This window comes from Lissotriton helveticus, chromosome 1_1 (genome assembly GCF_964261635.1).
Source record: "Lissotriton helveticus chromosome 1_1, aLisHel1.1, whole genome shotgun sequence".
NCBI lineage: Eukaryota > Metazoa > Chordata > Amphibia > Caudata > Salamandridae > Lissotriton > Lissotriton helveticus.
In genome coordinates, this window is record NC_136057.1 from 1,011,282,250 (window position 1) to 1,011,298,654 (window position 16,405).

A 16,405-nucleotide genomic window follows, 5' to 3' on the forward strand; every position below is an offset into this window, starting at 1 on the left:
GCAGTGCTCAGACGACTTTGTTAATTGGCTACAAATAGTTGATCTTGTTTGCGAATAGATTTAGTCTTTTGCAGGTAGAAATTAAGACACCTCTTGATGTCTAGTGTGTAGTGTTAGGTCGTCCGGTGTAGAACGATCAGGGAAGAAAGTCCGGAGAATGACAGGTTCATTTAAGTGGAACTGTGAAGGAACCTTCGGGATGAATTTGGGATTTGTCCTGAGGATAACAATTTCATCTGTAAAAGGAAGAAAATTAGGTTTTATGGTGAAAGCTCATATTTCGCTAACCCTTCCAGTTGATGTTCGGGCAAGCAAGAGAGCAACTTTCCCCGTCAGGTATCTGATGTCCGCCCTATGGATGGGCTCAAAGGATTGCTTCATCAATTGAGATAGGACTACATTTAAGTGCCAATCAGGGGGTGGAGTTCGAACAGGTGGATAAGTACGAAACAGGCCTTTCATCAACTGCTGTACAACTCTGGTAGAACAGAGGGATAGACGTTTTGGGGAGCGTCAATACGGAGAGATAGCTGTAAGATGAACATTAATTGAAGAGTATACCAATCCAGATGTTGCCAAGGACAGTAAGTAAGGTCGGATTTGCTCTGGAGCAGAGATACGGATGTAGCTTTTTTTATGGCACCAAAGGCAGAATTGCTTTAATTTCAGTCTGTAGGTCTTGTTGGTGCTATCTGCACGAGATCTGGCAATAATATCTTGACAATCCTGCGCAATAATCAAATCCTTAAATTCAAAGAATTTAGGAGCCACGCATGCTATCGGAGAGATGCTGGCTCCAGGTGACACATCTGGGCTCGGTTCCTGGTCAACAGAGTTGGTGTCGGAAGCAGACGGATGGGCTGGACTTCAGAAAAGGAGAGAAGCTCAGTGAATCAGTGCTGCCTGGGCCATCTGAGTGTTATAAGAAGGCGGCAGTGTTCCATTTTCATTTTTGTAAGGAACTTGGTTATCAATGGAATGGACGGTAAGGCATAAGCATATATTCCGGACCAATGAATTGAAAGGGCATTCCCCGAGAGTTTGGGAGAGGGAATCTGCTTGCGAAAAACCGGCGTTTGGAATTGGTGTAGGTCGCAAACAGGTCCAGCGCTGGTTTCCCCCAATGTATAAAAATTGTGTCCACTTGGTCTTGTTCGAGCTCCCACTCGTGACAGTTTTCTCTGGTCCTGCTGAGAGGGTCTGCTAGAGTATTCCGAAGGCCTAACATGTTTGATTTATAGGGATATTCCATGAAATGTGAGCCAACTCCAGGGCTGCTGGGCGTCCTGAGAGAGAGTAGGAAATGTGGTTCCTCCTCGTTTGTTGAGGTAAAACATGCTTGTGGTGTTGTCTGTACAGACCAACACGATGAACCTATTATCCGTGGGAGGAAAGCCTGGAGGGCGAGAATAATGCCCTTGAACTCTAGCTTGTTGATATGCATCCAGCACTGGGGAGAGGACAATTTTCCCTGAATCTGAAAGTCTTGAAGATGACCTCATCAACCCTCCATGGAAAAATCAGTGGAGACTATGAATTTCGGGTTCAGAGGCAGAAAAGAGAGGCCCTGAAAGAGGTGTGACTTCAAAGTCCACCATTTGAACACCTCCCTCATGTGTGGAGGGATAGTTATCACGTCGAAGGATCCCATTGTTTGAATCCATTGACATTGGAGTTCCTCTTGCAATGGCCTCATGTGAAGATGAGCTAGTGGCACTAGCTCGATCGCTGAGGACAGCATGCCCAGTAGAGATGTGTATTTCCTCACTGAAGTACACCTTTTTGATAGTCTGAGAGCCAAGGTGTGCAACGGTTCCCAACTTTTCTGCAAGAGGAAAGCTTTGTTCTGAATGGTGTCAAGATCGTCCCTAGGAACGTTATTGTCTGACTTGGAAAAAACAATGATTTTTGTTGGTTTATAGTAAGGCTTAATTTGCGGAACAGATCTTTGCTATGTCTTGTAGCTGTAGCAGCTAGACGAGCCGATGGAGCTTTCAAGAGCCAATCGTCCAAATACGGAAAAACTTGGTGACCATAGTTCCGCAAGGCAGCCGCCACCGGGGCCAGAAACTTGGTGGAAATCTGTGGAGCAGATTTGAGGACGAAAGGTAGGACTCAGAATTGATAATGGGTACCAGCCACTGTGAATCGGAGGAACTTTGTGTTTGGGGTGTATAGGAACATGGAAATAAGCATCCTCCAAATCCAGCGATGTAATGTAGTCCCCACTGTTGAGGCGCTGAAGGATGTCTGAGTGTAACCATTCTGAAGGTCTGATTTTGGAGAAATTGGTTTAGTCGTCTGAGGTCCAAATTAGGTCTCCACTCTCCCGATTTTCTTGCGTATCAGGAAGAAACAGGAATAAAAGTCTTTTCTTCATTGTGGTACTGGAACCCTCTCTATTGCCCCTTTCAGTAGCATAATCCTCGCTTCCTGTTTGAGTAAGTGAAGACAAGGTGGGTGGGATCCCCTGGATGGAGTGTTTGGTGGGCGCTTGATAAATTCTAGAGTGTGGCCATAAGATATCAAGTCAAAGACCCATCTGTAAGTTGTAAAATCGCGCCATTGATGGATATGACTGGAAACGTTCCCACCAGTTGGAGGGAGAAAAGGTCACTGCTTGAGACCCGAGTCGCGTACTTGCGACGTGGGTTTCATGCGTGAGCCTTGCTTGGGGAAAGCAGCTGCTTTTGGCTGTCGATAGGACTGCTGCTGGTAACCCTGACGATATTGCGGTTGAAGGAACTGATAGTTTTGGGTGCGGTGGAAAGTACCTCTATAGCCAGAAAATCTAAGACTTGTGCTCCCCAAAAGGGCACTTTACGATACTGTAGTGTACCCAACGCTTTGGCTGTGTCTATCAGTTTTGAAGGCTAGTAGAGCTTCGTCTATAGGTTTTCCAAATATACTGTCTCCATCGTTAAGCCATGTCCAGTATCTTTGATTGCACTTCTGGACGAAAAGACATTGCCGCAAGCCATCCCTGGCAGCTGTGCGCTCTCTCAGCCAGGCCTTTACAACATTTCTGTTTATTTTCCTCAGGTATAAATTCCAGCATTGCCCAGATATCGGACCACATTTGCCGATCGTAGCAGCCCGGAACAGCTAGTGCATTAGCAGCCCTGACAAGATTGTGGACATGGATGAGAATCTCTTCCCAATGGAATCCAAACGCAATCCTTACTTGTCTGGTGAAGACGTGATGGGAGAGGAAGGATTGTTTTCATCTCCTCTGAGCCACTTGGGAAATTACAGAGTTCAGTTTGGGATGACCCGTACGGCATGCGGGGGAATCCTCAGGCACCCAGTATTTTTTGCCTAGTCTTGGCAGTACTGGCACTACAGTGGCTGGTGATCATTACTTTAAGGCCTTCCTCACATATATAGCCTATAATTGGTATAGATTTTACAGACTTGCTTGATTGCTCTTTAAAATTATAAAAGGAAACAATCTGATTGCTTGACTATTGTGGGCAGATGTAATCTGGACGTAGCCCTGTCCATCAGATTATGAAAACCTCCAATGTCCTTTGGAGGCAAGTCAAAAGGATGACAAGGCGGAGGGGATGGTGTGGGTATGAAATAGTTATCCCATTTATCACTGGGTGGATGAGGATCGTGAATAATTTAGTTTCAGCCTCTTCTTCCAAAGAGGATGGATCTTCTCTAGGAGTAACAGGGATGATGGGTCGTTGTGTCATCCTAATAGTAGGAGGAGGAGGCAGTATGGGTGTAAGCGGCACCACAGGTGGTGCTGGTGGAGGCAGCAGCACAGTAATGTGTTCCCTTTGGGGCGGGAACCTTTTTCTGTAGTCCGCGAGCATGGCCTGTAAATCATGTATTAGAGAAGAAGGTAATTGGGCAGGTTCTTGCCTTGGTGAATCACCATAATACCTGAAATGTTGATGTTTAGGAGGAGCTAAATATTTGTGTTGGTAGTACTGCTCCTCGTCATAGTCCTCATCTTCCTCCTGACACTTGACATTGAGTTAAGAAGGACTATGACCAGCCCCAAAGAGACCATCATCATCAGTTTCCTCTGTCTAGAATGTGGCTTGGGAGTAAAGATGAAATCTTGCCTGGCGATTGGGAATCGGGCTGTAGAGATATTTTGGACAATCTGGATGGTGTGGAATGCATTTGCAGTGACTTCGTCGACGGGAGAGGCGTCGACAGATCTGTCAACGATGGGACAGCCGGTGGACCAATCTTCTAGTCGACTGCAAAATCGAGGTCGTCTTCAATATAGAGTCAACAGTGGCAACCTCGTCACTGAGGTCTTAAGAGACGGTAAAGATAGTGGTAACAGTAACGGGGCATTGATGCCCGCTGATGTCGTAGGCGTCGTAGACTCAACGACGAGAGAGTAGTCGTCGTTGAAGAAGCAAGCGTCGATGGTGAAACCGATGCCGACAGATCTGTGGCTGGATTTATGCATGGAAGGCCCTGAAGAGGTGGCAGATTCCAGTTTAGCTTTAGAAGTCCCTGAATTATGTGACAAGACTACCTCTGAGGAGACTTTAGGTTCTTTCTCTTTTTTTCGAGCTTCTATAGTCTGATGTGAGGTTTAAGGGTGTTTTCTTGACTTCCTCAGACTGACCCTCAGGCGACCTGGGCCGCTTATGGGATTTAGAGGAAGTGTTGCTCGCCTCATCAGAAGATGCTCCATGTGTCTTCTTCAGCCACAACACACGTCTGCCCTTTTAATCTCTAAGAGTCTTAGATGAAAATGTGCGGCAGATCTTGCACTGTTTTGCCTCATGATGAGGATAGAGGAAATAGATGCAATCCTTGTGGGCATCATCAATATGAACCCTCTTCTTCCCACAGGATTTACAAGGGCGAAATAGTCCTTTTCTGTCAGACATTATAATATCCAGAAGAAAATGAGACTTGTGAGAGAAACGTTGAAGAATTGAGCAGGGCTCAGGGAGACACCCTTCACACACAACGTGCAGTAAAAATCTGAGGGATTCAGCCTCTCTTGGGAAGGTTCTAGAGGGTGCAGCTTACCAATTGGTAGTATTTAGGTTTGATCCTTTTTTCGTAAAAGAGGTAGATAGGCTATTAAATGCATGGCTACCTCCATGATAGCCTTTGGAAGTTTTTTTTTTAATTACTGCTTTATTTATATTACTATAGGACTCACACTTTGACGAAGGGGAATGATTCAAGCGTGTATATCTATTAAAGATACCCCAATACTGGATAACCCTAAATATCTTCTCTGCATAGTGTCAAACGTGTACACATTTTTTTTTTGAGTTTTATATTGCGCGAACTAGAACCGAACCGAATCAGTTATCAGAGCGCTTTACATTGCACAAGTTACGTTTTTACATGAGGACACACACTTTCATGTTTTTTTTAGGCACGGGGAGATTAAGTGATTTGCCCAGAATCACAGGAGGTTTTGGCGTCGTTACCGAGACTCGAACCCAGATCCCCAGGTCCGAGGTCGAGCGCCTTAGCCGTTAGGCCAACTCCTCTCCCCTAGAGGAGTTGGCCCTCCTTCTAGAATCAAAATAAAAATCAAGACAAGGTAACTGTTATAAAACATTACAACAGTTGCCCTAGCATTTCATTGATGAGAAACTAAACAGACAAGGCCAGTGTATTCAATTTTTATGTATGCTTTTTTTATTCAAGGTAACAGTTAAAACAAGATGCTATTACATATATATTTATGCAATATATAAAATGATCTTCAACATTATTTACTGAGTTGTGTTTCCGGTAAAAAGGTTTTGGGTTTGTAGCATTGGTAATTCAAAATGTTTGCGCTTTCAATGAACAGACTGAATATCTCACACTGGCCAGGTCAAAGAATGCCACTTCAGGGAACAAGTCAAAGACGTGGAGCTTTTACTTCGGCCACATCCAGTTCCACTGTCAGCTGGTTGTGACTACTGTAACAATCTCTTCTTCAGTCCCAAGAGTCATGGCGATTCAGTTCAGAGTTGCACTCTGTGTCTTAATCTTTAAGGGCCTTATTAGGACAACAACTGACTGAGACGAAGCATGTCAAACGTGAAAGCAGGTGAAACTAGCTAAGTGAAGGGAGTCTATACACAAGTAAGGCCATAGGTTACAGGCAACAAAGAACATGACCACGAGGTACTGAAGGAAGCTACTTAACACCATCGTGGAAGGAATATTCTGCCACCAGAGAAGATGAGTGGTTCCAATTTGATCTATACAATAACAGCGGATGAACCGCTCATACTACTCCATTGTTTATGCGGCAACCAATGCCCAATATGGTGTGATCAAAAAGTCTATACAACTTTATAAAATACATTAAAGCACATGTAATCTTTATAATACACTTCATCTACAGCACACAAAATACTTTGCTTGAAAAGGTAAACTTTTGCGATATTCTTGTGAAATCCACTCTGAAAAGAAAATTCATATGTCTGGATTTCATTACAATGCCTGAGATAGGCAGGTTTTTTGCGTAAACTATAGGTGAATAAAATTCTTGCTATACAATGGAGCACTCTTGGCAACAGTCACTGTGTGGGTGTATGGCGAGCAAGAGGAATTTCAAGAGGGCTGGAATGGTTAATGCATATTATTTCTAAAGGGAGAATTCATGTTCGGGGCACATAAAACCACTGGTGCCTGAGGGTCCAATAATGTGTAAAGACCTGTAATAAACCAGAAACTAACCTGAAGCACTAAAAGTCTTACTCGTGTGCAAAAAAGTGAAAAATGCATGTTGGGAGAAGATGCTACATATTTACGGTAGTAGCCCACCATAATCCTCTCCCAACAATTGTCAACTCCACTTCTCAATTGCAGAATGTACACATAAATTGCAGCATTATAAACAAGACAATAAATCTCGTAATGCCAGCTCTTCATAGTTAAATGGACAGCAGTGAACGTGCTGTGCCCCCATCCATATGCCAACCACAGAGTTACCCGCACCCATGACAGACAAAAGCTGCCATTTCCTCTGCCCTGGAGGAATGTCTTGAGGCATAACTAAAATCAATCCCAGCACGTTTAGTAAAACAAAACTATGGCAGCAAGAGAAAGGTAGTTGGAAGGCAGTGGAAGAAATGCTGCTTAAAAGCACGAATAACTGCATACTATCAGAATAAAAGAAAATGTGCAAAAGCAATTGACAGGTCCACTTAAAGGGAGCTGAACGGGTCTGCATGTGCCATCCACCTAGCAGTAATGATGCTGAAAACCTCTGCCTTAACGTTCCACCCAAGACACATTTGTATAAGCAGATTCCTGAAGGGGACAAGGCAGTTTTAATTTTTAGAGCAACATTTAAGTGCATCTTGAAGGAGTTACTCCTAACAGCTTCGAAAAATCAAGATTTAGGAATGATCAAGTAAGTAACCATCATAGTAACCAAGTTGAAAACGAACAGCAACCCTGCTTCAAACTGCTTTGAAGATAAATACGTTTACAGCTACAAATGTTCCCATCAAGGGCGAGCATTAGATTTTTCCTTGTTTATTCCAAGCAAGCTGTTTGAACCACAATCCTTGCAAAACACAAATTGATTTTTGTTTTCCTCTATATACAATAAAGTTAAAAAACAGAATACATCATTTTTGTATGCACCTGTTGGTTTTTTACAATAACGGAGGGATACAGAACAATGGCAGTATTTTCACTGAGACAAGGGTTATGAGTGTCCATATTGTTGCGCCAACACAGTGGTGTTGCTTAGTGCAAGTCCATTCACATTGTGAGTCAGTAAACATTTTTAGGGCAAGTTCCCTGAAAGGAGGGGCGGGGCGTGGAATGCGCTCTTAGCAAAGCAGTCAGATGTGTTTGGTTGCTACTGGAGTTGGAATGTTCGGCGGTCCTCGTAAGCTACTTCTGCCCCCTGGTTCAGTATAGCCGCTTCTCATAACTAGATAAGAGAAAAAAGAAAGGAGCCATTAAGAACACAAATCAATTCCATTTGTAAACACAACCTATCATCCTACTAGGGGCAATTGGTGTTAATGATATCTGATAAACTATTTCTTGTGCCTGCAACAAACTTTGCTCTTTCACTTAAGTTTTAGTGAGATCATAGATACTGGGACATTACGGCTCTTTTAATATATGTGATAATTTGCATTAAATGGAATTTCCACACATCCGAACTACCCGATAGATTAAATCCTTATCCTGAAAATAGGATGTCTCCAAATTGGCAGCATGAACATTTATTTAGTTTGGAGTTGGATTTTTCATAAGCTATGAGCTGTCTAAGAGTAAAACTATTACAAACAGAGAAAGCTAAAAATATAATACAGAGATGACAACTTGGGAAAATTGTTTCACCCTAGACTCAAGGCACAAGCAATGTCTGTGGGTAGGCATTTCTCTTTATGGAATTCTCACTGGTGTTCTAATTGGTCAAAGTAGGAGGTTGGAGAACTACCACAACCCACAGCACCGCTAATAGCATTTTCAGCCAAACCCTGACATTTCCGAAAGATGCAGAGGACCTACACTTTTTATGTTTAAAATCAGTCAGTGGCATATCAGTGTGCCATGAGCCCCAAGGCAAGCCAAGAAAATAGGTCCCCCAGTCTTACAGTAAAAGACTACTATGGTCCCTCAGGGCCACTGCAGCTGCTGAACTGATGATAGCTGCGACCCCAAAACCACCATGCTGCAGTTAGAAGCTGGAAAAATGACTGAGTAAGCCCAACTGCCTATGAAACGTACTGGTTTACAGACTACGAGCTCAAACCCTAGCAAGATCACACAGTCTCCCATCCTTGCGAAGTGGGTAAAACGTGCACCATTAAACCAGGTAACAGTAACACTGGTTATGTATCAAGGGTAATAACCAGCAGATTATACTATTACCAAAGCCAGATAAGAACAACCAAACAGTGTACGACATGAACAGAATTTTGATATTGTGATGAGGGCAAACAATACACTTTATAACGAGCATTTGAAATTGTGTCCAAATCAGTCACACACAACAAATCTTACATAGGAGTAGGATTTTACAAACTTTTTACAAACTTAAGTTGGGCAAAACAGTGTGTGTGTCTTTACTCAGAGAACCACCACGGTTTGCTTTAAAAGTGGTAAGCATAAGCACAGAACAATGAAAATGTTCACCTCTGCAACCAAAAGTACACTGCTCTCAAAATAATCACGCCTCTGGATGTGCATCTAATTGTGCTAGCCTTCTGGCTGCTTCTCCACAATGGAATTAGATCTAAATGATGCTCATCTCTTTGGGAAGGTCAGAGGAGATATACATCATGAGGCTTATAGCAATCTTGCAAATGTGTCTCGTTAATGAATGGATCTATTAAGACATGATGCAAAATGCCACCCTTCCTAAGCAGAATACAAATATTTGCATTGAAAATGTCCACATGACTGAACTGAATCATGTCTCAGTATGAGGCAGAGTGATCTGCTCGAGATGACTGTGGTCCAATAAAGGATCTCTAGCTTGGTGCGCACTTCATTCACTGCAAAAAGTCTTGGAAGTGATTGTATCTGGATGATGAGGTTTTATCTTAAAACAGAGATGGGTTCATGTAGTGCCTTACTGACAACCAACAAAGAAAGAAAGTATGACGTCTACTTACATGGCAGAAATGTATAGCTAGAGTAGAATGGATGCATGGGCAGAAAGAAAAGACAAGATTACAAGTTGGTATTTTTTGTGATCACAGGACATGGAACATCTTCCATCACCACTACCAACATCACACAAAACTACTACAAAAACTAGCTAGATGCAGACCACCTCCACTGAACAATCCCCATATATAAATCAACCCTCCTTTGTGGCACCAGAACCACATACACACCAAATTCAATTCTTTGTGACTGCTGTGCTGCCAGTACAATACATGGCAAATCAGCATCTACTACTACCCCTTAAACGAGCAACCATGGCGTGACCAGCACAATCAACAAGGCACTGGCCTCATAAGCAAATTCATGCTCGTTAGCTGAGCAACTGTGAAAATAAACAGACAGAGTGGAAAAAAGTGAAAGACATATCTTGGTATAACGATGAGATGAAGACATTTTGAGGAGGTAAATACCAGTGATGAAAAATCAGGTTCATAATGTGAATAAACTTCCAGTCAGTGGTCAAGCTGTCTGTCCTAAAAACTCCCCTCTACTGCCAAGCCGGTAGAAAAAAGGGACTTATTGTAACAAGGTATATTTGAATATTTAAGACCAAGGGAGGCGCTCGGGAACTTTAGTGGAAATGTTTAAAACAGTTCCTGTACGGACAGGTGCTCGGGGGAGCAGCTAAAAAATGTACATAAAATGCAATCGGTTGAAAGATATCGAAAGGGTAATGCAGATCACAGGTGAGCCTAAACTATGACAGGAGCGTTGGAATGCATATTCCAAATCAGATTTAGGAGTACACAGTTGCGTGTCTTCTCCCTATTCTAGCTTATAAACCCTTCACATATGGCAGGAATGAGGCAGCTTATTAAGCCTTTTGAGAGGTGCGGAAGAGTTTACAGAAATGGGAATTCAATGGAGGCCTACAGCAGGGGAAAGGACAACATCACACGTTCACGTGCTTAAATTGAGGCACACCTCACTTGGTGGCTATACGGTAGAGACATGCATTTGAAGTTCAGAGAAACAGACTACAGTATTCGGGCCAATACACTAGAGTAATTCAAGGTGGGTGGCTACATAGGAGGAGATAGAATTTATGTGGGCGGGGATGGGAATTAAATGATAGAAAATTGTGATTAAAGAAGAAGAATTTTCTGTGTTCTATAGAATCAGGGCTTTAAGTGGGCCGGGTCTCACCGGGTCTGAGCACCGGCAGTTTTTTTTAAGGGGCCTCGAAAGGGGTCTCTAACAGGCTCTGTTTTGTGCCCTGGCCCAGGCGGTCCGTTTTTTTTCCGGACTGCAGTGACAGTAGGCACATTGATGTGGTTTGGTGCGTGTTGTAGAGGAAGGGAAATCCTTTAAAGAAAGTGATTTTCTCTCTGGATTTCCCTTCTCTTTTTGAAACTCAGGAGCAGCAACATTGTCGTGGGGTCACCAGGGCTTTAAGCAGTCGTTTTTTCAATATTATATACAAGACATAGTTGCTGCTTATTTATCTTCTGCAACTAGCAATCATTGACAAAGCCAATAGTCCTGACTTGTAGGTCTGATGTGACTTGTTGTATCATATGTCTGGATGCAATGACAGGAACAGCAAAATACAAGTTGGGCGGCACACTGTGCTAAACACAGATTTTTAGCTTTGGGTTTTAAGCCACGCCCCTAAATACATTTGCCACGCCCCTTTGAGAGACCCCCACCCCCTCGTTTTTTCATCCCACTTAAAGCCCTGTATAGAACAAAACTGCTTTTAGTATTTTACATATTTGGGTCTGTACTCATTTTTCTACGAATTTTCAGTGCTTAAACTGCATAAAGGTGCCTGCTACTACAATTTGAAAGACTCAATACTCAGTCAAACATAGAATAATGAAAACTGAAAGATACACATTAAAACAATGCCATGCTTGTTAGTAAATCTCTACAGGTACTGGACCGATGAATTTGTAACAGGAAGCTATCTGATTTTAAACTTGAATTCTTTTTGGGCAAAGCTTCGTATAGGGTGGGAGACAGCCACTAAATAAAGCACAAATTGTTGAAAAAAGCTGTTGTACTTTGAAGAGCTTTTTGCAAGTAAGAAAATAAACTCATCGAATTGGCCACAAGAACGGTATCTGTACTGAAATGATTAAGATTCATCATACGAAAAGCATGCAAGGGGTGAAAAGTTTATTCTATTGATTTCCTCTGTCACTTTTAACTGCATTTTAGGTCTCACCTACACACATCCCTTAACTGTCGGTTGTCAAAAAACCTCTTGTGAACCATACCAAAAAGTACAGTGGGCTTTGTGCCAGCCCACTGCTTACCATTGGTCGGCTCTCTCGTCACTTTTTTGCTAGCTTCTTATTCAAGGTCTTTGCTTCCTCTTGTATCGGGCCTTCCCCGGAGCATGTTTTTTTTTTACCATCATTTTGATTGGATGACATCTATCCTTTCATGGCTGACGGTACATAACTATGTTTCTTTATATTCCAACACTCAATGGGAGTCCATATGTTTTCTTGCTGTCTCCTGTGCGATTTGTACCCCTCATTCTGCTCTGCTGAGTTTTGCCACCCACACCCCTCGCCTCGTTTACAGACAATGAACAGCACAGAATTAGGCACTTATATTATCATGCTTAACACAAAACACACAATGTCCTACTTTGCTAAGGAGCACACAATCTGCAGGGACCAGGGAATGCAGCCCGGCTACCTATTGTGTCAGCTGCAGAGGCCTCTTATTGTTTACAGAGGGAGGCAGCGGTAAACCATTTACTCTGCTTTCTTCTGAAGTGATATCAGCCGGGATCACGCTGCAGCATTAGAAAAGCCACCAGAAGGATATGGAAGGCCAAGTTAGAAAATACCTCGGTCCTGTTTATTTTGGGGGAAAACCTTTCTTTATTTCTTAGTGCAAAAACAAAGGGATGGATGGAATGCTTGAAATAATCTCAGCTTCGGGCTATCAGTTGGGGCTGTATTCCATTCCATGGTTGGTTGAGATACCTTCTGGAGGGGTCCTTACCTGGTAGTTCGGGACACACTAATCCAATGAGGAGCAATGTGGGTACTGATTTGCATAAGGCGGGCCTATTTCCACATGTGCAAAGTGTGGGGGGGGGGGACACAAGGAAATGGGGCCCCTAAGAGATTGCCAGTAGCTGCGATTAATCAAGCATCCCATCCATTCTTCACCTTGTTGTACAATAGGTATGCACCGACGTAGGGTGCTGTGCTCACTGTGCCATAGGACTCAAACTTACCTCTACTGACGAGACACCAAAAAGAGTAAAACTGGTTTAGGGTTGGTGTGGTCCCTTCTGGAGGGGCCTCGCCTTGCAGTCAGGGGGGACAGACCACCCCCATAAGCTGCAGGGTAATAGTGATTTTCATAAGGTGGGTCATTGACTAGAGTTGCATGGTGACCAAAAGTCAATGGAGTGGATATGGTGTGAGCGACAAGATTATTTCTAGCTTTCCATCGATCACCTTGCTGTTGTAGTTTATGCCATAATTGCGACGGGTATGCATATACGTTTTTCACGTCGTCACCGTACCACAAGACTCCAGCTACAACCTACTGACAAGGCCAAGTATGATGAAACCGGTCTAGGGTTGCTTTTAGTCTCGCCTGAAGGGAGTCTTGGATGGCAGCTCGGGATGGATGGTTTCCATGAGGAACAGGGTCAGTAGTAATTTGCATAAGGCGGACCATTGCCCATGGTGGCATAGAGGGGAAAAAAATGGGACTGGAACGTGTCCCAAGAAATTGCCAGTAGAGGAGATTAATTCAAGAATTCCATCCATCACCTTGTTGTAATTGTTACTTTTCATGCTGAATGCAGTGGTTACCTCACTGAGATTTAAGAAGCATGCTACAAGAGGCCACAGCACAAAGATCAGCAGTTCAGACTGGAGATGATTTTACTAAGATGCATGTTTTTGCTGTCAAGGTTTTACTGCTTGGTTACGGTTAGTGCTTTTTCCTGGGCCTGTATCTAGTTTCAGATTTCTTATAAATGTGCAAAGATTTCAAAATGAAGTGACGTACATACGGTCAGCATTATCAGAAAACGGGCAGTAATTACTTAAGGTCATGTTTTAGCTGCTCAGGTGAATACATTGCCTTTTCCATATAAAATCAGTATGTCCAGGAAAACAATGTAAATTGTAAAGCAGCAAGCAGCATTTATGCAAAATGATGTTCATGGGGTTACTGAAACTGACAGCTATACACTTAAGTTCATAATCAGATAGACAGGGCTGATGGAGCAAAGTGAAATGAACATAGTTCTTAGACATTTCTTTTTGAATCGATATTCAAGTGAGGCTTTTGAAACTTGGTATAAGTATCTCTGAACTGCTCCAAACGGTACAAGGTACTGCTTCACATTATCATTGAGCCAATTTATCTAGGTCTGAAAAGTAAAGTATCTCAAAATTTACTGCCATTTCCGAAACTAAAAATTCGAATTATGTAGTAATTATTTCTTAAAATTCAACATATTTTGATTTATTTATTTTATGGTTACTGCTACCTAATTACATTACAGTGGCTACATTTAGTTGTTTCATTGAGCCGCATAAGAGTTTACTTCAATGAAAAGGTTGGATAGACTATGTGTTGATCACAAAAAAGTGGGTTTTGAACAAGTGTGGAAAAAGCCAAGACATTAAATACTTGGAAATCTGTCGTCCCCATGACAAGATACTGCCAAACCACAAAAGTATTTGAAGCATTCTCAGTACTAGCAATAATTATAACATCTGTAATTACAGCTGGCATTAGATGGCGGAATAATGCACAGCATAGTGAATCCAGAAAGATTCACGCTGCAAAAGGTATATCATAGGAATGTCTGCCTCTGCACCCAAGCTATACAAACATCCAGTTCCTTGCAAATAAAGCTGCCAAGATGTCTGAATGAGCATCACTCCAGCCTAACACTAGTGTCTTGGGGAAGATTGCACATTTGAGATGTGGCCCAAAAGGGCAAAATGACAAAGTTATTATGTAGGTTCTTGAGACAGTAAAACCTGCTTGGATTCAAACAAGCCTCTGATAAAGTCTACCACGGGAGTGGTCCAGAACAGACGCCCTTTTGAGCATGACAAATTTCATGCAAAATGCTGTTCAGTATTCTATACGTGACAGCAAGCACAGGCTGCAGTAATTCAGTTTTACTTTAACCAAACCTGCAGAAGATTTCAAATACATTGACTTCTAGGGCTAATGAGGCAATTCTGTGGTCACTAGGATAAGCATGCTCTCCTTTCTAGGTCTTAGGCAAGCCCCTCACTCTCGACTGAAAGGCCTTCATGACTCGCTCATTTCTATGCACCTTTTTAGGTCAAACCTGGGCAGCGCAGGCGCTGCTCTGAGAGGCATGCTGTATTGAGGTATGGAATAGAAGCCCGTCCATCTTTTCAATTGGCTCCTGTTACTGTCCTTTCGAAATTGTTGCTTTTCATTCTTGAATAAGCTTAGTAGTCCCCCCTTGGTACCGCCTTGTTCCTTGTCTGCATTTGTAACCTCCCATAAGGACTAGACTTTTTACTTGCGTTGTTACACTGTTTGCTTTATGTAGTCGGTGAGCACGATTTTCTTTAATGGTCTTCCCTTATTTCATCCACGATGTGGCAGCCGCTGCCTGCTTTTATATTGTTATTAATATTTGTGCTTAATGCACAGCGTGGTCCGCTTTAACTATAACAGCCTTGCTTATTTATTTAATTTACGGCGCGGTCTTTCACTTTAGCGGCTGCGCTACAGAACCTCTTTATCTCTTTGTTGGGTAAAAGCACCCCATACCTCGCTTTCACCTTAATGTTGCTGCGTCTCTTTCTTTAGACGCTGCTCACTGTAACCTAAATACAGCAATCAGCGTCTAAAGAAAGGGGTGCAGCCACCATTAAAGTGGTCTCGCATTTGCGAGAGTTTGAGCTATTGGCATTAGAAATGACAATACCTTTTTATATAGGTGTTGCTTTTAAAAACACAAATAAAAGGCATGGTCATTTACTATGACAATCGCTTAAACTCTCGCAAACGCGAGACCTATTGCATAAAAAATGCGTGTTGTGTTAGCTTCTGCAGAATAACTCCTCGACATTGGTTCCGACTGGATAAGTTGTATTCTTTCCCCTCTGACTTAAGGCGTCTTTCTTTATGTGCTGGCTTGAAAGTGCAGCGTCTGCACACATAATGTGTTTTGGGTTCACTCAGCAGAGTATTCCTCTCTTACTTCATGATATTGGCTGTTTTACTTATCCTATTCTATTTTACATTTCAAAAAAGTATGGATTAATAGCACATTACTTTTTTAATCTCATATATAAATGTTTGTACCAGGAATTGTGTGTTTAGCATTCATACATGCACATCTACACGTGGATATTCACAAGGGTGCACAATCCAGCAGATAAAAAATAAAACACGGACTGGCAAACTCAAAAGGTCTGGCTTTCATGTAATAATGCCTTAAGACAGAATGATGACAACATGGTCTCTACAGTCATTACATACCATGTTAAATATCAGAAACTCCATAGAACTAGTCCAATGTATTGTGTGACTCAACCTCAACCAATCAGGGACCAGGAAAGAGGCTTGCAACTGCCAGATTTTCTAACTTGAAACGGGGCAAACAAATTAAGCAAGATTCTCTTGAAATAAGAGGAGGGATGCTCGCATGTGAATCTATGAAAACAAACAATGATGAGGAGCTGAAGTTACAGGTAAGTAACTCAATTTATTCCCCAGCTTTGGATATTTCATAGATTCACATGACTGAATCAAGTTTATCAAAACTTTACCACAGACCGAA

The 16,405-nt window shown here is 42.4% G+C and overlaps 1 protein-coding gene across 16 annotated transcripts in view; it reads right to left on the reverse strand.

The window, feature by feature from the left end:
- Positions 1-5,617: 5,617 nt before the first annotated feature.
- The window catches only part of IMPDH1 (inosine monophosphate dehydrogenase 1), a 378,440-nt gene continuing 367,652 nt past the window's right edge, over positions 5,618-16,405 (reverse strand). For all 16 annotated transcript variants that reach the window (XR_013607683.1, XR_013607684.1, XR_013607685.1 and 13 more), the window contains one exon: positions 5,618-7,885. Coding sequence is in view for 7 of the 16 variants with exons in the window: in XM_078677710.1 (XP_078533836.1) it covers positions 7,864-7,885 (22 nt within the window). In the remaining 9 variants the exon portion in view is untranslated. The remainder of the gene's footprint in view (positions 7,886-16,405) is intronic.